This window comes from Dama dama, chromosome 20, assembly GCF_033118175.1.
Source record: "Dama dama isolate Ldn47 chromosome 20, ASM3311817v1, whole genome shotgun sequence".
Taxonomy (NCBI): Eukaryota; Metazoa; Chordata; class Mammalia; order Artiodactyla; family Cervidae; genus Dama; species Dama dama.
In genome coordinates, this window is record NC_083700.1 from 17180219 (window position 1) to 17203602 (window position 23384).

General features: G+C 46.4%; 1 protein-coding gene across 3 annotated transcripts in view; it reads left to right on the top strand.

Annotated features, from left to right (window-relative positions):
* Positions 1-23384, top strand: part of KCNN3 (potassium calcium-activated channel subfamily N member 3) — a 170756-nt gene that overhangs the window by 94878 nt on the left and 52494 nt on the right. For all 3 annotated transcript variants that reach the window (XM_061120695.1, XM_061120696.1, XM_061120698.1), the window contains exon 3: positions 5043-5461. In XM_061120695.1, the coding sequence (XP_060976678.1) occupies positions 5043-5461 (419 nt within the window). The remainder of the gene's footprint in view (positions 1-5042; positions 5462-23384) is intronic.

The following is a 23384-nucleotide window of genomic DNA, read 5'->3' on the forward strand; positions in this document are numbered from 1 at the left end:
GCACTGCTCCAGTACTTTCTAAGGCTTGGAGATCACCTGGGACCCTTTATTCCAGATTGGACCACCCCCTGGGAATAGGAGGGTGTCCTTCTCATGGCGTAAGGTAACTCATCAGGTACGCCATTAGTCAGAGGCTTAGCAATGAGTTTTCTAAACGAATTTCCATTCTGGGTGGTTAACAAGGGCCACTGTCCACCTGTCCTTTTCTTCACATGACATAATCATTCACCCACACACTTCTTTATTCAGTAAAATTCTATTGACTGTACCAGGACCATCCTGGCCCTTGGAGAAAGGTGAGATGAGCCAGCCATGAGTCCTGTCCTCAGGGAGCTCATGCGCCTCGAGACCACACATGAGGTCTGCATAGAACAAGGGCTCAGAATAGAGCACAGAAGGACTTCCCTGGTGGTCCAGTGGTGAAGAGTCTGCCTGCCAATGCAGGGTACACAGGTTCGATCCCTTGCCTGGGAAGATTTCCACATGCTGCAGAGCAACAAAGCCCATGTGCCACAACTAACTGAAGCCAGTGTGCCTAGAGCCTGTGATCTGAAACAAGAGAAGCCACCGCAATAAGCCTGCGCGCCACAATGAAGAGTAGCCCTCACTTGCTGCAACTAGAGAAAAGCCTATGTGAAGACCCAGCACAACCAGGAATAAATGATAAATTAAAAATTAAAAAAAAACAACAACAGGGCACAGAATAAGGGATCTTCAGAGTGGAAGGCGCTTCAGGGCTCATCCAACATATCCGCCTATTCCTCAGAGGAGGAAATCAAACCCAAGATGGGGGAGTCTAGTCATCCAGGGTCAAACAGTCAACAGTAGTTATTCATTCACTACACAAGAATTTACCCAACACCTATATGTGCTAAGAGCTGGGCCGGCACTAGAGATTCCACAGCAGACAAACAAGGCAGATATGGCCCCCCATCCCTTTTTGGGTCACAATCCGGGTTACATTTTGGGGTTACCCAAGGAAACTTAAGAAAATTCCCAATGCCAAAGCCTCATGCCTAGAGTTTCAGATTTACTCGGTCTAGGGTGGGCTGGAGTGTGGGTCTTTTAAACAAGCTTTCCAAGTGATTCTTGCAGACAGATCAAGAAACACTGCTCTGGACAGTGGGGGGAGAGGTGGGGAAGAGATAGATAAAAACCAAGTTGTTGTTGTTCAATAGCTAAATTGTGTCCAACTTTTTGCGACCCCTTGCACTACAGCATTCTAGGCTCCCCTGTCCTTCACTATCTCCTGGAGTTTGCTCAGATTCCTGTCCATTGAGTTGATGATGCTATCTAACCATCTCATCCTCTGCTGCCCCCTTCTCCTTTTGCCCTCAATCTTTCCCAGCATAAGGGTCTTTTCCAATGAGTTGGCTCTTGGCATCAAGTGGCCCAAGTGTTGGAGCTTCAGCTTCAGTCCTTCCAATGAATACTCAGGGTTCCAAGTAAAGATTAATGAATACATAACTGAGACTTGTGACTTGTAAGGAATGAACAGGATGCTGAGTGAGGATGTGGCAGGGTGGGTACTGTTACCTGCTTGAGTCTGAAAGGAGGGAGGCTACACTTGAAGAGTTGTGGTTCCAGGGGTCAGACGGGAGCAGGAACAAGGGTGTCCTCCTATGGGACAGCAAAGGACTCTTCTGGGCCGTACTGCCCACCCTGCTGACTGACAGACCCCTGCACTGGAGCCCTGTCTAGCAGAAGCTCTTGATCTTCAGCCTGGACTATATCCCCATGGGCCCGCATACATACTGTCTCTCAGTGCCTCACAGGGATTAATAATCCCTCACGTTTTGAGAGTACAGGTGTCCCTTGGTATCCACAGGGGATTGGTTCCAGTAAACTCTGTGGACACCAAAATCCAAGTCCCTTATATAAAATGGTATAGAACCCTCAGCCCTCTGCATCCACAGTTCATCTGTGGATATCGATGGCCGACTGTAGTTCGTAAAGAATGTTCTCTTGTATTATCTGTATTACTGGATCCTAATGCTAATCCAAAGAGATGGACAGAGTCAAGGTTCATAGTCTTAGGACAGAGATGTGGAAATAGGCATAGAGAGGTGATGGGGCTTGCCTGTGATCACACAGCTAGTGTTTGGATGTGTGAGGCTTCAGTCCAGCTCACCAGCCTCCAACTCTACTACTGCATGTTGTCCCCCTACCCAAGCTTGTGCCAGGAAACTGAAGCAGAAGCAGGTCATGTGGGAGGCAGGTGGGGACACCACCCTGGTGCCAGCCCCTTCTCATCAAGCTGGGCAGAACTGCCGGCCTGCCGCCACTTGAACATGGGTGGTGTATACTCTCATTCTTCATCAGGGAATCCAAGGAACCTGCGACTCTGCCCAGAGTGAACCCAGTTACTATAGTAACCTGATGCAGTTCTTTCTTATAGGGCGGATGGTTTTCATTTTGTATTTGAAGAGTTTGGCCAGGCAGTCACATTGCCATGGCTTGGCCTGTCGGTGGCAGTTAGGAGCAGAGGGAATCCTTTGAGCAGCCTCTGCTGCTGCTGCTGCTGCTAAGTCGCTTCAGTCATGTCCGACTCTGTGTGACCCCATAGACGGCAGCCCACCAGGCTCCCCCGTCCCTGGGATTCTCCTCTAGTCCCTCTAATTGATGGTGCAAACCTGTGTCTGCAAAAAACCCCAGCTCAGCTGCACTGGGGAGGGAGTGGGAGTCTCAGCTGGTGCTGGGCTGGGTCCTCTCTCTCGTTTAGAGATCATACCTTTCCAATTACAGCTGCCCAGGCTGAGGTGGGCCCCTCGGCCCCCTTGCTCCCATAGTGCCTTCTATTAATAGTTCCCCTCCACGAGCCTCATCACAGGAGCCATGCTCAGAGCTGTTTCACTGCATCTTGAATGCCCAGCCCCCTGGCAGATAGAGGGACTCCAGCATGTTTGTTGAATGAATGAATGAATGACCTTTTGTAGTTTATGAAGCCCTTTTATACCCGTTATCTCCCCCATTCCGTGTCACAGCTGTATGAGGTCCCGGGGCAGGAGGCAGGGTGAACTGTGGTCCAGCAGGGTGAGAGTGCGGCTTGCACAGGCTGCCTCCCCTCCGTGCGCACTCCTATAGCTGCACTTGCCTCTTCACAGCCGGCTGAGTAGCCTGGTACTTGCTCCTTGTGGCAGGCCAAATGGCACAGGCAGACCCTAAAAGCAGGGCAGCCAGGAGACCCCTCATCCAAGTCCTATGACTACATTGATTCACCTTGAATTTGGGTCACAGATCCCTTGATGGGCCCTTTTTACCCTCAGAGGTCTCAGGCATGGTGTCACGGTCTTCTTTTCTGCATCCTCGGTTGTTAGGATGGTGACCTGTCAGGGTGGCAGTGAAGGAAGGAGAAGAGAAAAGTGCTTGGTGACTAACTTCAAAATACAACAATTTTTTTAAAAAGTTACCAACAACAACAACAAAAGACAGCAGAAGGTTCCTTTGGCCCCGACTGTAGAGGAAACAGCAGGACAGACAGAGGAAAGGGCCTCTACATCCCTAAACAACCTGTGAAGTGGAGCAAAGTGATGGGGGGTTGGTGAGGAAGTCTTAGCTCAGCCTTTGACCAGCATGCCTAATCCACGCTGACCCAACCTCTCTGTGATTCCCGCCATGCTGAAGGTTACATCAAACTTTTCCAGGTTAAATCAAACTTCTGCCTCCCAACCCTGGCCCCAACATTCATTTCTTTCTAAGGCAGCTGAGTTTCTTTCTGGCCACGAATCTTTCCTGGGACTCGTGGGCTGCTCCTCTGGCCAGGTTGTACTACTGCATGTGGAGCATGGGCTCGTGCTAAGCTGGGGGACCCTGCCCCTGCCCCCCCCCCCCCCTTTATGGGCCAGCTTAAGCAGCCATGCAAAGAATTGCTCTGCGCGGCCCTGGAGCCGGCAGCGTGTGGGGCTGTGTGATGGGCAAACCAAGACAGAGCAAGCTGGAGAGGCAAGGCCCAGCACCGAGAGGGGATGGCGTGGGATAAGCACTTCCATCACTTCTCAGAACTGAGGTGCACGCCTGTCCAGGAGGCCCCCAAGTCCAACAGAGGCCCCTGGTCTCAGGCCTCACCCTCTAAGAATCAGGACCTTCGAATGTCCAAACTGGATCTCAGAGCCTCTCATTTTGCAGCGGAGATTGAGGCCACGGAAGGGAAGGACGTGAGGCTCCCTTGCACGGGGAACTCCGCAGTGAGACCTCCTTGAGAACAAGCCAGGGCTTTCCTGGTGTGTGAACCCAGCGCTGAGCCCAGGCTGGGCGCACAGCAGGTGCTCAGCGAAGACTTCTTTCAGCTGCTTTGCCCGTCTTCCCTGCTGTGACTGTGAGAATCTCAGCTTTGTAGAAAGAAGGTGTGGACTGGAAGGGAGCTTAGACATCCCCGAGCCCAACCCTCATTTCCAGAAAGAGACCCCATGGATTAATAATGCTAAAAATAGCAATAACTAATACTTACAGAGCTGGTGCTAGGCAGGATTCCCCACACTTCTTATATATTAGCCCACTGCAGCTTCACAGCCACCTCTATGCAGCAGGTGTTACTCTCATTGTCCCCAGAGGGGGAAACTGAGGCACAGAGAGGCTCAGTAACTGGCTCGAGGTCACAGAGCTGGTTAGTGTAGGGATCAGGATCCAGATCCAGGCAGTCTGGCTCCGGGGCCCTCACCACTAACACCCTGGCTAGCCCCCGTGAGTTCACTCATTGAGGAAACAGAGCCTTTTCATCTCCACGTCCCCCTCAGGGCTCAGCTCAGGGCCTGGCAGGGGCCCAGGGAACTGTTCAGTATAAGTGAGCTGTGCGTCTTCTTAGTCATGGCGCAGCCAGGGTAGGGGTCCCTCAGAGCTGGAAGGAACCCTGGGGAGCAATTTACAGAAATGGAGGCCCAGAGATTGACGTGTCTTAGCCAGGTCTCCTGACTCCCCCTCCAGGGCTCCCTTCACCCAAGCGAGGTCTCCAAAGAGGGCCCCGGGGTGGATCAGCTGCCCCATCCTCCCTTACCCCCACTGTGTGCTTCCCTCCTGGTGCGCTCACAGGCTTTCTGCTCCCACAGCTCTTCGTGATTGACAATGGTGCGGACGACTGGCGGATAGCCATGACCTACGAGCGCATTCTCTACATCAGCCTGGAGATGCTGGTGTGCGCCATCCACCCCATTCCTGGCGAGTACAAGTTCTTCTGGACGGCACGCCTGGCCTTCTCCTACACACCCTCGCGGGCGGAGGCCGACGTGGACATCATCCTGTCCATCCCCATGTTCCTGCGTCTGTACCTGATCGCCCGCGTCATGCTACTGCATAGCAAGCTCTTCACTGACGCCTCGTCCCGCAGCATCGGGGCCCTCAACAAGATTAACTTCAACACCCGCTTCGTCATGAAGACCCTCATGACCATCTGCCCGGGCACTGTGTTGCTGGTGTTCAGCATCTCACTGTGGATCATCGCGGCCTGGACCGTCCGTGTCTGTGAAAGGTATTCCCGTGGGTCCGGTTCTGCACTCACCTGGGGCCTCCCGGCACACTGCTCATGCTGGGATGAGGGCAGGGAGGAGGAGCAGGGAGGCCCAGATGTATGTGGTCTGATGGAAGAAACAGGCATGTACCCAAACACCTCAGGAGAAAATGGGAAAGGGGAGGACCAAGTTGGGGCTGAATATGAGCTGCAACATTGAAACATTGGAACCAAGGTAAGCTGGGAAAAATGCATATATAATCTTCCTCATTTCTTGTTCTTTGTAAACCAATATATCTCAAAGCATCCTGGTTATATCGTTACTCCTTTCTCACGTATAACACTTTATGATTTCTGTGTTACCTCTCCCTCTTGGAGTTAAAGGATGCTCAATAGCATTTTAAAGGCTCTGAGAAGTCCTGCAGTAATGAAACTAGTTTAATTTTCTTAAGTCCAGATTTTCTCAAGCATATTCACCCATAAGTGCTTTTCCTGGTACATTACTATTGATGCCTCACTACTCAAAAATTTGGTCCACAGACCCATCAGCATCACTGGGAACTTGTTAAAAAGCAGAATCTCAGGCTTCACCCCAGAACTACTGAATAGAATTTTCACTTTAACAACTTCGCTTGTGATTTGTATGCACCCTGACATTTGAGAAGTACTGCACTGATGAACTGTACTTTGGGAACTGTTGTTTTAGGAGGCTGGTGGCGGGGCAATGACTCAGAAGTGACAGGTAGGAGAGGAGGGGGTGATGGCCTAATAGAGATCAGAGGCTCTAGGGCATCATGCCAGAGCCTCAGAACTATCATCATTGAGGCTCAAGGTTGGTCCATGGTTACCCCCTTCCACAGTCATTGCCAAGCTGCCCGTTCTGACTCCTCTCCCTTTCAAGATGGTTCTGGACGTTCATTTTTCTCTGATTTTGTATGTGGAGTCTGAACATGGAGGTTAAAAACCTGGATTCTGCTCCTGTGTAGCCGTGAGATCTTGAACAAGTCACTTCACATCTCTGAGCCTCGGTGTCCTCATTTTAAAATGAGGATCACTTGAGATAGAAGGGAAGATCTATATTCACTTGAGAGAGGTAATTTTTAGTACACTGGGAGGCCTGGTCACGCATCCTGTGTAATTTACTCAGATCCTGTAGTCATCCTTTATTCATCATCACTTAAAATTGTATTATCGAATATTCCATGCACCAGAGAAAACAAGCAAGAGAATTCTGGAGGAGAGTTGGTCTAAAAACATCTCAGGTGTGCACTGAACCACATTTCCCACCTATTTTGAAAATGTTCTGTATGCAGACAGTTCTTTCAGATGTTTGGTCAGCAGACACACAGTCAAAAAAAGAGGCCATTCTGCTACAGCCGGGCAGGGGCCCCTTCATATGGCAGGGTCAGTTTCTCAGAACCAGTACCAAGCTGGGACACATTTCTTACACATGAAGCCCGAAGGACACACGATACCCGTGTATTCAGAACCCCATCATTACTCAACAGCTGACATTATAACATCTGTTCTAAGTAGGACCATACTTCACCAGGCTTCATGAACCTTCTCCGGTAAGCAGACACTCTTTCTACAGTGGAGAAAGCATATGTTTGGGTTCCAAGCCCAAAATCCTCTTAGTTGAGCAATATGGTGCCACTTTACCTCTCTGGGCCTCAGTTTTCTCATCTTCAAGCTGGAATTAATAATACCAACTCTTTAGGATTTGTTGTTGGAGCCAGGTAAGATAACACATGTGAAATATATTCCATAATAGTGATAGTGACAATAAATAATAATAACAGAGATCTCTTGATAACTCTTGGGAGTCTTGTGGCTGCTTTTTAATAATTAGAACAAGCCTACTATAGGTAGACCTAGGCTCTTCTTGTTTTCCTTTGTAATTGATCAGAGCTGAGTCTTCTAGCAATAATAATAATTGAATTTACATAGCCCTTTAAGGTGTTTGAAATCTTTCATGTTCTCAAATCGATCCTGTTTGGTGTGTATCATCACCCCATTGTCTCAGATGAGCAAACATGGAAAAAAGTACCAGCAAGTGAGTTTCATTGTTTATTGAACCTGTCAGAAGTATGGGTGATGCTTTTTTATTGGAAGATAAGCCTGCTTCAGAATGTGTAGCTTTCGAAATACTCTGTTGCGCTGGATGACCCTCCATGGCCTCCACGCTGGGACTGGGTTGACCTGGCCCCCATCAGCCCATGGGCCTCTGTCTGCAGAGATGACTGACATGCCCAGCTGAAGCCCAAGACAAGGGCACAGAGAAGCAATGAGCAAATCAAAGGTCCTCCTAAAGTTTCCCCTTCTCTTGTGAAAAGGCCCTTTGACCAGGAGGCGTCTGCTTAGATCTCACATGAGGTGTATTAAAACACATGTTGTCATCACCCCTGTTTCTTGGGCACTTTCCCTGTGCCAGTTCTGTGTGAACTAATTCACTGCCCACTCCATTTGCCCTCACAGTAGACCTGTGAGTGTGCACTGTGACTGTCTCATTTCAGAGTGGAGGAAACTGATGTAAAGTAACTGGCCCGAGGAGCCCGGACACATGGAGCCGGAATCTGAACTTGCTTCTGACTCTGAACTTTATATTTGTCTCACCAGCCCAGGCCAAATGCTGCACTTACAAGGAAACTGTGGCCTAAACTCTCCTGGCAACATTCCCGATCCGAGCGTCTTAAAGCCACTGAGACTGACGCTTAAATCCCAGTCTGGCTGTTTTGCCTGCCTCCGATGTCTGTGCTCTTAACCATTTTGTCACCCTGTTTTCAGGGCCACCTTCACGTTAATTTCCAACATATCCGAGTGTAGGCAGTGGATGCTGTGGTGGGCCACCCAGGGGTCCCCTCTCCACCCAGGCTCTCATTACCTCAGCTGGGGCTGTTGGCCATGGCAGAATTGCTCTGGATGAAGGCAGCTGCCTTAGCCAGGGTCAAGCCTCCTGCCCAGGGCAGCAAGCATCCAGTGACTTGTCAGTGTAGGAGTTTAAAGGCCCAGCCCCTCTATCCCCTGCAGGATAGCTCTGCAGGGCCTTGCTGGTTTCAGGACTCCTGCGGGATCACGTGATACTGGAACCTCTCCCCCTCCCCCGTCCTCCATCCCTCAGGCCCCACCAGTCTTGATCCTAAGTGTAGGCCCAGCAAACCTGCACTCACATCTCAGCGTCTCAATGACTTTCCCAGGCATCTGACCTATGGAGCTGTGAAAGCAAAGATGAACAAGTATATTTTTTTCCTAATCAGGCAAAGCACTGCTTTTACAAAGACCAAGCAATTTCTTTTAGAACCAAGCCCAAATGAGCATTGCCCTTCCTCAATGTCAAATAATAAGCAAGACTGGCAGAGACAGGAATTAGTCAGCCAGAAACTGGAGGCAGGGGCTGCTGTGGAGGCCCCGAGCCTCGGCCAGGGTGGGAGGACAGTGTGGACAAGATGGTCTTGATTGCTCTCAGCCTGATGGAATGACAGTTCTGTCACCTGAGACAGCAGAGAGGGTAAAGGACTTGCCCAAGGTCACATAGCAGCATGACAGGTTCTCGAAAAAACTCTCCTCTGCTGATACCCAGAGCGGGGCTTGTTCACACTGCAGGTGGGTTTCATCAGCCCGGATGCATCTCTAGCTGTGTACACACACTTCTGAAGTTGCTATGGAAATCCCTCCTCAGCAAGCCTCATTTGAAAAGACATTTCTCATAGCTGGGGTTGGCTTTTATGTGACAATAAAGGTTTTTCACAGTTCCTCCTTCCAAGGGGGAGAGGGAATTGGTGATTACCCAGAGCAGCCTGCTATCAGGAGGGCAGTGCCTGGTTGCTGGGAGGGCAGCGTCAACAGCAGGTTTGTTTTCCCTGGACCCCGCCGCGGCATTACATCATGGGTTCCGAGGCTGACAGTTGTTGCACTCGGCATTCTCTGGGATTCTCCTGGCCATGTGCCTGCCTCCCACAGGCTTCCCAGAGCCCATGCGAGGAACCTCCTCATTAAGCACTGTCACACGCCGAGCAGCCTAGCTGGTGGAGAGACCGTCGGAGGCCCCAGGCCTAAAGGCCACCAGGTGAGGCAGGGGGCTTCCTTTTCAGGGGGCACACCCCGAAAGAAGTCTACCAGCTCACATATGGGTGCTGATCTTTCCAGGAGAAGCAACAGGGCCTCCCATGACACTGACAGAGTGAGCCGAGGCTTGTGATCCCTAGCCAAGCTTAGTAAATGACCTCCTAGCCTCTTGGATGGAATCCCTTTGGTCTCCTCTCTCCTGAGGCCCCAGGCTGTGTCAGTACCTCAGGACTTCCAGCCTATCCACAAGTCCTTGGTGATGATGGTATGAATTTCCATCTATGTCTGTACATTGGCATTTTTGTGAGAAATTTAATTCTGGAGACCTGGCTGCTAGAACAGGAGAAAAACCATGAATGGCCATTCTTTCTCTCATTAAAACAGAGCCACCCCTCCCATCACAAGGAAGATAAGAAGAGGCTTCCAAGCTATAGAACAATTCATAATAAATATCCATAGAGCAGGGGGAGGGTGATGCTCAGAAAAATTGCACTATCAGGGGTCCATGATTTTAGAGGTTGCAAACCACTGGTTTGGAGAGTGAGAAGACTGGTTAGTAAGGATAGGAAATTATCTGTCACATTGGATGAATGTGACAGATTCACATTCACATCTGCTAGACCCAAAACCCTGCCCTCTAGCTGGAGAAAGGGGAACTCAGCCTCCTTTAGGGTAGAGGAGCAGCCTGGGGCCATCCTGCTGCTAGTGCCAGGTCTGGACAGATCACTCCTCATTCAAAGTTGGATTCCTAGCAATGGGCAGTGGAGTGGGGAGGAGTAAGGAGGGGAAGGAAAGTAGGGAGAAGGGAAGGGGAATCCTATATGAGGCCTTTGAAGCAAATCTGCAGCGTTAAGAGGAAAATAATTCTCAACATGCAGAAGACTGTTTGCTTATGAGGAACAAAAAGCAACATTTGAAGATTCTTGGGTATCCCTTATAGGGTGCAAGAAGGTGATCATCATAGAGAAGAGTGGGCAGACAGGAAATGAAAATGTATCTAGTTCACATAAGCCTAGAGTTCACAGCAAAGGACAACTGTTTTAGCAAAAAGAAAATCTACATCAGGGTGCTGAATTTTTTTTTTAATGCAGAATGTGAAGGACAAAGTTAAAGGTTCTCTCTGAAAGTAGAAGACAAGAACAAAGAGATGAGAGAAGAGGGTGAATAGGACAGAATTAGAAGCTGCAGAGTCAAGGCTAAATCCTAGCACTAGAGTTATTTTGGAGGAAGAAACCATAATAAATTAGATAAAAGCATAATCAAGGACATACATGAAGAAAACTTTTCCAGATTTGGGTGGCCAGAGGGGTGGTGAGGAGGTTAAGATTAGTCAGATCAAACAGGTTCCTGTTTTCCAGCTAGAATAGGGGGAAAAATTTTTTTTTCTGGAAAATTTACTGAATTATAGGGTTAAACATAAGGAAATCAACCCTGAATATTCATTGGAAGGACTGATGCTGAAGCAAAAGTTCCAATACTTTGGTTACCTGATGCAAAGAACTGATTCATTGGAAAAGACCCCAATGCTGGGAAAGATTGAAGGCAGGAGAAGGGGACAACAGGGGATGAGATAGTTAGGTAGCACCACCGACTCAATGGACATGAACTTGAGGAAAGTCCAGGAGATAGTGAAGGACAGGGAAGCCTGGTGTGCTGCAGTTGATGAGGTCCCAAAGAGTCAGACACAACTTAGCGGCTGAACAACAACAAGGTATGCAATCCGAGATGCACATAGGCAACACGGAGCAGACTTCTCCTTAGGAACCCTGAATTCTAGGAGACATTGGGGCATTAGTGTCATTTACATGAGGGAACAAATGGGTCATTCTTGGAGTTTTGTGGGCTTAGAAGGTTACAACCTACATTTTGCAGGGAGCTTGTATATTAGTTGACCCAGGGATGAATCGTAGTTAGGATCTTAACAATGGAACAGTATGAAAGAAAGACAGGAGGACAGGACTGAAGCCAGGTAAACATGAGATCCAGACTACATTTAAACATGACCATGTAGCCAAATTCTAATGTCAAAGAAAGAGTAGATTCTGGAAAGAGTAAATGTATGCAATAAAATAATTCAATAATAGTGAGAGGGTTCCTAACCCACAGATTAAAAAGGTGAGAAAAGTCTAGAAAGGTTTGATTAATACATGCTAAATTCATCATCTTAAGTAGAAGAGAATTTTAAAAGCCTTATCTCTCAATTTTAATAATTAGAGAAATATAGTTTAAATCATTTTTTAAAGCTAAAGGTAACCACAGGTAGAATTTTATAAGTCTAATGATGATAACAGTAGCGTCAGTCAGGTATTGTTTTGCTTCATCCAGACCACAGCTCCATGAGGCATGGGGACTATTGTTATCTTCATCCTGCATGGGAGGAAATTGAGGCACAGGGAAGTTACGGTTTTGCAATGCGGCTTGGGTCATGGAACCAGGGGTCTGCAGACCTGAGACCCCCCAACCTCCTGTTAGAATCTCGCTTTTTCCTACCAAGAGAAGGTGCATTTTCCACATTCCTGGATGAGTAACACAAACATCATCAAAGACAGAAAAATAAAGGAAGCAGGAAGGAAAAATTGAAAAACAGCATGAAAAAAGATGAAAGGAGACCAAACTTAAAATTTGTCACAATCAACAGAATTGAATTTAACTCCCCAATTAGAAGACAATGTCCCTTACTTAGATAAAATTTAATAGCAAAACTTAATGTTATGCTGTTTACAAAAGAGGTACCTTAAATAGAAAGGTCCAGATAAATAAATGAATGGCAAAGATGTATTAGGTGAGTACAAACCAAAGGGCAATTGAGTAGAAATTTTCATTTTAAATGAAATCGAATTCAAAGCCAAAATCATTAAATGGTACAAAGGAAGCATTTAATCTGGATAAATGCATTATACACAGTAACACTGTGAACTTTTATGCAAAAATAAATAAGGAGATAGAGAATCTGAGTTTTTAATGTTTTAATTGACTGATAAATTTTGAACTTTGTAGCCTATAAACAAATAATACAATTTTAAAGCATCCATTGAACATTTACAAAAATTGATCAACTTCTTGGCCACACATCTCAAAACATCAGAAAAAAATTTCAGGCATATTCTCTAACTTCAAGGCCATAAAACTTCAACTAAAAGGAAACTTTGGGGCAGCAGGGTTTTGAAAGCAATCTCCTCAATTACAACTTGTTCAAAAGAGAATTATTCAAACTACCACTGAAGACTATTTTAAAAATTACAACTCTATAAATCAAAACTCGGGATGTGCCCAAAGTTGTGCTCAGATGAAAAATACCCTTAAAGTTTTACACTGAGAAAAAGAACCATGAAAGTAAATTAAATTCATTAGGAGAACAAAAAGGCTCAGGAGAACAAATTAGTTTTATAACAAAGACAGGAATTAATGAATTTAAAAACAGAATTAGTAAATCTCAAAGGTATCAATGTTTAGCAAGTCTAACCAAGAAAAAAAGAAAACACAAAACAAGAAATTTTAAAGCAGAATGCCTACTGATTCTGAGGATAATTTAATAAATAAAAGAGAATAGCTTAACTTTTTTTTGAAATCAAAGACCTTTGAGAAAGACTTTCTCCACCAGATATTATTAATAAAATGTATTATAAAACTAAGGTAGTTAAGTCTCTCTGGCATTGCTGAAAAATCAGTAATGACAGATCAATGAAACCTAAGGGAAACCTTCAAAATAAACCCTAGTATGTGAGAACTCAATATTTGAGGGAAAAAACCAATTAGGAAGCAATAGATTATTCCATACATGTTAATGGAAAGATTGGATACTTGGATGAAAAATCAAATTAGAATCCCACCTCTCACCAAAATAAATTCCAGGTGGATCAAAGAGTCAGATATAAAAAGAAACCATGAACAAACTCCAGAAAACAAAGTGAATATTTAATCAATCCTGAGATGGGAGAGAATTGTTAAGCATAAAATCTTAGAAGAAAATAAATGTGAAGGAAAACACTGGAGTATCTCATTACATTATACATACAATTTTGGATTTCTGTTCTTCAAAAAAATAAACTTATTTAAAAGGCAAATGTTATACTAGGAAAAATATTGGCAGCAAACATGACAAGAGGTAAATATCTCTATTGTACAAAGCAATCTTAGTTACCAATCAGAAAAACTCATCTTCTCAGTTAAAAAAAAAAAAAAAAAGCTAAAAATAAAAACACAGCCACAAAGAAAGAAATACAAATAGCCAATAAAATGAAAAACACAGCCTCTCAAATCAAAGAATTGCAAATGAAAACTACAAGGGGAATTGCTTTTTCTTCTCTGGAACTGACAAAATTTTAAATAAATGTAATTCAGTGCTGAAGAAAGTTGTTATTGTTGGTGGTAGAGTGGGTGGGTTGTTTCTCTCATACTGATGGCAAGAAGGAAAATTAGCACCACCTTTCTGGAAAACAATTTAACAGTATGTCAAGGGAGCCTTTACAAGTTCATAACTTTAACCCAGGAATTCTCCTTCTAGGAAGCTATTCTAATGAAATAATCAATTTATGTCAAGGTCCTTCAGATGCATTCTACAATAGTGGAGAATCAGAAACCAAGTAAGTGTCCAGGATTTAAGCAATTAAATAAATCATAGCACATCCATATGATGGGTAATTAGGCAACAATTTTTTTTGAAAAAACCCATCCTTTGAAGACTATAATAAAGTAGGAAAAAGTCATGATGTAATATTTTTTGAAAGGATCATACAAAAGTATTATATAGGATGTTACCAATTAAAAATAGATCTCTAGCACACATAGAAAATGCTTGGAAAATACATATATTGTTTTCTGTGGGATGTTACATGTGATTTTTTGGGTTGCAGTTTACTTGCAATGAGAATGCACGACAATATGTGTGTGTGTGTGTTTTAATGTAAAGAGGGATCATTTTGTTTTTTCTCCCTCCACAGAGTCCCTCTTCTCATCTTCCACAGAAACTCACATGTTGTATCAACAGGGCTTGAAAGTAAAGTTGAATGGCTCACTCAGTTTTTACACGTAATTTTCTCAGAGAAGCACAATAAAAGTTCCTTCCTAAAGGGCTCCTCTTCAGATCTAGCAGGCACTGGCCTCAGTGGACAAGGTAACCGAACGACGTAAGGCTAGGCTGGGGTCCTCCCTCCCCCAGGCAGGGGTGACACTTACAGCCCCTCTGTGGCCGCGGGGTGACCACGGGAGGACCTAGAACCAGTGTCCAAGCAGGTGGAGGTCTGCAGGTTAGGTGTGATGCCAGGCCAGGCTGGCATTAGCTCTTCAGACCGGGTCTGGGTGGGTCAGGCCCTGGGGGCCCAGCGATGACGCGGGAGCGCCCCATCCAGTCGAGAGAAACCGCCAGCCTGCAGGTGCTTCCTGCAAGGTCGAGGCCTTTGGAGCAGGCTCGTGCAGGGGGCGCGGGGCGGGCGGGGGCGGGGTGGTGGGCGGGGCTTCAGGGCAGGGGCGGGCTTCGGGGAGGAGTCAGTCGGCTGCTCCGGGCACTGCCAGAGTTCAGGTTCAACCCTGCTGTGGCGCCCGCGCCCAGAGACACAGGAATAAACTTGAGGACTGGTCCTCTGTCCCAGCGTTGCCTCTCATTCCTGGTTCTTGCAGAGTCCCATTCTTATTTCCTGTGCATGTTTTGCATTTCCCCCCATCCTTACTGGCTCACAGACCACTTGCTCTTTCTCTGTTATTTCTGATTCAAAACTTCTTTCCTCTTTCTTATTGGCAGTGTTTTTGTGCTCTTTGACAATTTAGCGTGGCAATTGTTAATTTGTGACTGGTTTATTTGTACTTTTATTTACATTAAATAACATTCACAAATGATAAGTAATGAATGACACCTCTTAGGGGAATCAAGAAATGAGGAAAATGCCCCCCAAAATTAGCATTCTGAAGCACTAAGTTTGGGACATTGTGTGTGCAAAGTGAACTCTGTTGTACAGAGAAACCATTCTATTTTAACAGTCAAGTCAATCTCCAAATTCCTCCTGCCTCTGTTACACTAAACACTAGGTTTCCCTAAACTCTCTCACTGGGAGGTGCTGTGGTCGGTCGCTTCTGTTGTGTCCGAATCTTTGTGATCCAATGGGCTGTAGCCCACCAGACTCCTCTGTCCATGGGCTTCTCCAGGCAAGAATACTGGAGTGGGTTGCCATGCCCTCCTCCAAGGGATCTTCCCCACCCAGGGATCGAACCAGTATCTTCTTCATCTCCTACATAGCAGGCGGATTCTTTACTGCTGAGCCACTGGGGAAGCCTGGTGCTGAGAGGTGGCCAGTGCCTTTTTGCCTCCAGGATTTTTGCCTTAGGGTGGATCCAGATAAGGACGGGGCTCTTTCTCCAGCTGGAGAGAATCATTCAACCTTTCTCAGCCAGGATCTGAGAATCAAGCCCTACAGAAAAGAGCTGAAATGACCATCTTTCTGATACCACCCAGAACGGTACACAGTTAGTACCATCCTTGATGTATAAGAGGGAAGTTGCTTGTTTTTTTTATCATAGATGCCTAAGGGGACCCAGTCTTCTCTTCCCAGGACCAAATGAAAAAGGCTGCACCACTAGGAGGAGACAATGCCAAAAATCTTACAAGGGTGGGAATCCTTGGAGGGAGCCAAGGTGAGGAAAAGGGAGGGGTTCCTGTAAGCTGCGTCAGCCACATCTATTTGTGGGCTGACATTTGTCAAGACAGGAAATCTACATTCTGTCAACTTTTCCATTTTTCAACTTTGGGGTGGTTTTGTTTGCCCCTGGCGATCCCATGGTGCCCTGCATCTCAGTGCAGGCCCCCATCAGCAAGGGATGGGACCTCATCGCACAGACCTTCTCCATGTGTTCAGTGGCCTGGCACACGTCATGTGCACTCCTTGCCACCCTGTGCTCTCCACCCCCCTCCACCGTGGGCATGGCTGATGCCGCCCAGGCTAGTGTGAAACCCTGCATTCCTGCTCTCATAGCATAGCTGCTGGGGGATTTTTTTTTCATGAGATGTTCTCCTTCCACTTAATAGAGTTTCCTCCATCCCCTGAGACTTGGCTCCAGCCTCCCAGAGGCTGAGCTGGAAGGGAATATGGGTGAGATATGCTACACTCCAAGTGGCACCTCATTGAACATCCCCAGCCCCACTCCACCTCCCAACCCACCTGGATGCCTACTTTCTAGCTCTGCACACTGCCCAAGAGTTTCCCTGGCAACCACCGTCCCCTGGTGGCTTGGGAATAGTGGCCCTGGGAACCCACCAACCCTATCACACCTGGTTCTTTTGTTTTCCCAAGAAGTTCATGGGATCTGCCTGCCAATAAAGCCCCCAGACAGGCACGGACATGCTGAGAAGGGCCAGATGGGCTCAACACCCCCACAATAGAGGGGGCACAGAGTCTAGTGAGTAAAACTCCCTTTGAAAATGTTAAACATGTTTCAGCTGAGCCAATACATGCAGTGACACAGTGGTGACAGTGCTCAGAGGCTGGTTACAGCCTGAACTCAGGGTTAAAAGGCAGTTTGGCTTTTGGTTCCACCATCGACCTTGGACATTATACGTGTACTTAATCTCTCTAGAGTCACACTGCCTCTACTGACCATGCTCTGGGACAGGGAACTCATCACTCTAAAAGACCATTCATTCAACAAACTCATGGTTGCCAGGGCAGGGGGAAGGATGAAGGGGAAGAGATAGTTAGGGGGCTTGGAATGGACATGTAAACACTGCTCTTTTTACAATGGGTAACTAACAAGGTCCTACTGTCTTACAGGGAACTCTGCTCAATGTTATGTAGCAGTTTGGATGAGAGGGGAGTTTGGAGGAGAATGGATACATGTATATGTATGGCTGAGTCCCTTTACTGTCCACCTGAAACTATCACAACATTGTTAATTGACTATATTCCAATATAAAATAAAAAGTTAAATAACTATTCAATCCAATCTGCGAACAACTCTGACTTAGAACTATCTTCCTAATCTTTGTTCAAATTAAATTCCTTGCAGTTTCTGACTTGGGTCCTAACACTGTCTTCTGTAGCCACACAAAAATTCAAGCAACATAGGCTGGTGGTTAAACCATTGCCTTTTAGGCAGATACAGGCTTGGGGTCTTGCTCCACCTCTTAAGCAGCATGACCTTGAGCAAGCTAGCCTCAGGACATCCAGGAAATGGGATAATTCACAAAAAGCCCTTAGCACAAAGCAAAGTATTTAGCACATGCTGAGTACCCAGTGAAGCAGGCTTGTCTTCCCTCTTCCACTGTGCATGTGCACGTCACGTCTGACGTGCTTCAGTCACGTCTGACTCTATGCGACCTCATGGACTGTAGCTCACCAGGATCCTCTGTCCCTAACATTCTCTAGGCAAGAATACTGGAGTGGGTTGCCCATACCCTCCTCCAGGGGATCTTCCCCACCCAGGGATCGAACCTGAGTCTCCTTTCTCTCTCGCATTGCAGGCAGATTCTTTACCTCTGAGCCACTGGGGAAGCCCCTTAAATATTTGAGAATTCAGGTTTCATCTTCTTCAATCTAAAGGTCTCTGATCCTTCAACAAGTCCTCACAGGACTCTGTCCTGATCAGACTCCACTCTCTTGCTCACCCTCCTCCTTGTTCATCAATGTCTCCACCAGTTGGAGGTCCCAGACTGAACACAGTGCCCCAAGGATTAGGCAACCTCCCATTTTCTCACCATTATTTTTTAATGCAGCTTGAGAGTGGCCCATAGCAAGGGCAAGCATCTCCCAGAACAAGCAAAATGACCTGGAATTAGGGAGCGAGAGGCAGAGCACATCTCTGTTTAGGTGTAGCACTCTGGACAATCCTATCCTATAGCCCCACACCCTGTTTTGTTAATATTCCCTGAGTTCAACTGCACAGGCCCTGCCTAATCTGTGCCTTGTCACCAGCACCCCCACACCACTCGGCCCGCCGCCTGACTGAGCCACAGCTGAGTTCAGGCCAGGGGGTGTTAAGCCAAGCGGAGAACCAGGTAGGACTCAAGTGTCAAGAGGCTCATGTCCTGTTTCCAGGACATGACTCATTTCTTACCATCCATCGGATCTCAGCTGAAACAACTTCTCTGGAGAGACCTTCCAAGCAGGTCCCACCTGAGTAGGTTTCCTCTCCAATCCCATTACTTAAAAAAAAAAATCATTGCAACCATGTTTCTTTTAATACCTTCAACAGTATGTGCCATAGATTTGTAAGTATATGCTTGGTCTGGAGTTGTTACTGGTCTCCATGGACATCCCTAGCAAGGTGCTGGGGATCTGGTCTGGGAGCCCATTTCTCTGCCTTAGTTTTCCTGCTGATAAAAGCAGTGGTTTATCAGACCCGTGCAGATCTTTAAACAGGGAATGCCCAAATGTTGAGCTCATTCCCTCCACCCTCTGCTCTCTGGACCATTTCATACTGGTCTTCCCCACTCCCTTCTTTCCTCCATCAGATTTGCTTCCTAAATGACATTCTCCACCCCAGAGAATGCATCCACTTTCTCAAGAATGCATCCTCACCTCCTAAGTCTAAACATTGAGCCAAGTCTGTCCCCTGAGCTATAACGCTCAATTATGAATCACTTGCTGAGTAACAATAATGTTAATGGTTATCGAGCCCTACAGTTCACCAGGCATTGTGTTAGCCATTAAATATACCTTAGAGAGTAAAACACACATATAAGCCTACATGGGATTTATAGTCTACCAGGGAAGACCGTGTAGAACAATAACAACTCAAGACACATGTATGTACTTTCAAATCTATGGTACATACTGTTGAAGGTGTTAAGATAAACAAGGTTGCAATGATTTTTAAGTAATGGGGTTGGAGAGGAAGCCTATTCAGGTGGGACCTGCTTGGAAGGTCTCTCCACAGAGAGGTTATGTTTCAGCTAAGATCTAGAGGATGGGAAGGAACGAGTCATTTATAGACCAAGGGGGTGAGCTTTCCAAGAAGAGGGAACAGTGTGTACAAAGGTCCTGAGCTGGCAAAGAGCATGGTTGTGGAGTGGCTGGAAGGAGAGTGATATGGATGGGCATGTGACTGTGCAAGGCCTGAGCTGCAGAGGGGACTCCAGGGGCCGTGTTAAGGGGTCAAAGGCAAGTGCAGTGGGAGGCCTCTGAAAATTTTAAGTCAGAAAGCAATACAACCTCATTCATTCTAAGACTATCACTCTGCACCTTGAGGAGAATAAATTGGAAATGGGCAAGAAAACTACTAGGAGGAAGAGTTAGAAGGCCATTGCACAGACCAGACAAAAGAAAATGGTGACTTAGAAGCGTGGTGGCGGCAGAGTCTAGTCCTTGAATACCTCCTGTGTACCTGGCCAAGACCGAATGTCCCATGTATTAAGCCTCTGTTCAAAGTCATCATTGTTGCTGTTTAGTCACTAAGTTGTGTCCGACTCTTTGCAACCCCCTACTGCAGCACGCAGGCTTCCACGCCCTTCACTATCTCCCAGAGTTTGCTCAAACTCATGTCCATTGAATCAGTAATGCCATCCAACCATCTTGTCCTCTGTCACCCCCTTCTCCTCCTGCCTTCAATCTTTCCCAGTATCAGGGTCTCTTCCAATGAGTCGGTTCTTCACATCAGGTGGCCAAAGTATTGGAGCTTCAGCGTCAGCATCAGTCCTTCCAGACTCATCATGCTGCCCCTCATTTCCCTCTGCTTTTCTGTTTCTATCTTCTTTTTCTCAAGAACTTTTCCAGTTAGTATTAGTTTTTGGCTGTAAATCACAGGGAACCCAAACAAATAGCAGCTTGAACAAAATAGAAGTTTCTTTCTTATGCAAAAGAAGACTGGGAAAGGGTCAATAAGAAGCAGGTGTGGTGCTTCATGGCATTAGCAACCCAGGCTTCTTCTGCCTTGTTGTCCTGCCAGCCTTGGTATATGGCTTCTTCCTCATAGTTCAAGAAGGCTGCCAGAGTTCTGGCTAGTCCATCTATGTTCTAGCCAGCAGGAGGGAGGAAGGGACAAAATAATTGTGCTTTTTTTCTCTAAAGACATTTCTTAAAAGCAACACATGTCATTTCCATTCACATTCATTGGTCATTCACATGGCTGGGAAAATGTAGTCTTTATTGTTGGCAGCCATTACTCATTCCTGGACTCTTTTACCAGTGAAGAAGGGGAGAAGGACTATTGGGGCAAAACTATCTCATAGGCTCAAAACTGCTCAAAATCTTTGTGCCTATGCCCACCCCCATTCGGCCCTTATTCAGACCTTAAGCCCTATGGTTCTTACACTGTAATGTCTCAGACTCAGCTCCTCCTGCTGCCTTCCTGACACAGATCCCAGTCATCTTATACTGAACTGTAGAAGTAGCTTCTCTGACCTCAAATTATACTATCACTAGATACATTCTTTTACCCCAAAAGTCCTGCAGTTTCTCCCTTTAGAAGGTTATGTCATTCCTTGTTTTACTGTTCAAGGTCTTCTATAGTTTACCCACACTAGAACCCATTTGGTTCAATTTCAGTAACATTAGCAATGATTGTAATGCGTGGGTGCTAAGTCGCTTCAGTCGTATCTGACTCTTTGCAACCCTATGGACCTAACCCTCCAGGCTCCTCTGTCCATGGGATTCTCTAGGTAAGAATACTGGAGTGGGTTGCCATTTCCTTCTCTAGGGGATCTTCCCAACCTAGGGATATAACCTGGGTCTCTTAGGTCTCCTGCATTGGCAGGTGGGTTTTCTACCACTAGCGCCCAGGAAGCCAATGGTTATAACACCACCTCATATTTCTAAATGTAAGCTTTCATTGCCTACAAAATGGAAAGCAGTGACACCTGAAGTCAGAAAACCCTGGCTCACAGCCTAACACAGGGCACCAGCTGTGTGACCTTGGGCAAGCCACTTGTGTGTGTGTGTGTATGCTCAATCATGTCTAACTCTTTGGTACCCCATGGACTTTAGCCCACCAGGCTCCTCTGTCCATGGAATTTCCCAAGCAAGAATACTGGAGTGGGTTGCCTTTTCCTATTCCAGGGGATCTACACAACCCAGGGGTCAAACTCACATCTCTTGCGTCTCCTGCATTGGCAGGTGAATTCTTTACCACTAGCACCACCTGGGAAGCCAGGCAAGTCATTTACCCTCTATTAAACAAGACAAGTGCCTATGAGTGTAGATGGTTCTTGGGGAACACTGGATCTTTTCCTTTGCTGAGCCTTGTTCTTCTGATCTGTAGGTTGGAGATATAAGTCTGTCTCACCTACTTCCTGTATAAGTGTGAAATTCAAATAAGAGAAGGCACAAAAAGCTGGGGAACACATAAAATCCAGGACTCTTGCTCTTCTGCTTCTCCCAACGACCCAGAGAAGTAAGCAGGCAGAATAGAGTCCAGAGACCCTGTTTAGTGGATTAGAACATGGCGACTCAATGAGGCTCGGTGATTCATCCTGTCCCCAACTCATAGGGCAGAAGTGGCCTGGGACCCCGGGATCCTGACTGCCTGCTGTCAGGTTCTTGGGTTATTTGTTGAATTAGGGAGTTGTCTTCTGTGATTGTGTTGGGGCCAAAGGAGAAAAAGCAAAATGTGCAAAGTGAATTAACTTTTATTTTCAGTTGGGACTCTGAAGTCAACTTATCATTTGTTTAAGGGCATGCTATCTGCTACCTAGATGGAAATTATGATTGGTGCTGTAGAAAAACACACAGCAACTTTTAGTGGGAAGCCACTTCCTGTTAGCAGGTACAGGTGGAAATGGCCCATCATCTTTGAATGCCGTGATGTCAGTTTTTAGGGGGTGGTGAAGGCGGGGTTGGAGACTGGCTAGATGTTTTCTGAGAAAGTACATGTCAAAATTAATAAAGTAAACAGCTGTATTGTCAAACTTACAAAGTAAATGTGAATACAGTTAACTGGGTAGTAGCTTTGTAATTATTTTGTCAAGTTTAACATATGAAATTGCTCCCACTTAGTTACCAGCATTCTTAATTTGTTTTGTTCTTGTTTATAATTTAAACTGTGGATTTTATTTAGGGAGTAAATGTGTCTTGAGGCTTTTCATTATTGCAGAAATTAGACTATATCCTCCTGAGTTTGCCAGACTGTTGCTGCGGCCAAATTAGGCAAAGCCGGAGGGCTGGTGAGACTGAGCCAGGGTCTCGGAAGTCTAGTTAAGGATGACCTCAAGCCTGAGGAAGGAGGAGAGCCATCATTTGTTGAGTCCTGGATTCTTGCATTCGTCATCCCATTTAACCATCCCAAGAATCTTTTATGGTGTTGTCTCCATTGCACTGATAGAAAAACTGAATCCAAGGGCAGTGGTAACCCACCACCATTGTGTGAGGGTGCTTATTAATTGCCTCTCACCCAGCAGATGGTAAGTGTTTAAGAGAGTGTTTTCTGGAATACCCAGCACTTGTAGGAGGTTAGGCTTTATTATTATTTGTTTGTTTTTTTGGCCGTGCCATACGGAATATGAGATCTTAGTTCCCTAACCAGTGATTGAATCCACACCCCCTGCAGTGGGAGTGCAGTGTCTTAACTGCTGGACTGCCAGGAAAGTCCTGGTTAGGTATTATTATTATTATTTTTTTGGTAGGCATTATTTTTTAATAAGTCAGGGACACTATCCTCTTCTTCATGGCTTTTCATTCTATGCACTTTCTCCTTGTGTCCTGCACTCTGTGAGGTAGGTGGGGCAGGAGTAATTTTTCCATCTCAGAAGCGAAGGAATGGAGGCTTTGAGAGGTATGTGAGGCAGAATCTCACTGCTGGCCCAGGGATCCTGCCTGGAGAGGGAGGGTCCTCTGCCTGGGGCACTCCCGTGCTGATGGCCCACATCTCCTCTGAGGTCCCCTTGGCAGCCGGGGAGCCATCCAGCCTGAGCATCCCCTGGGCTTGGCTTTCCCTGATCCACTCAGTGTTTGAGATTTCTGAG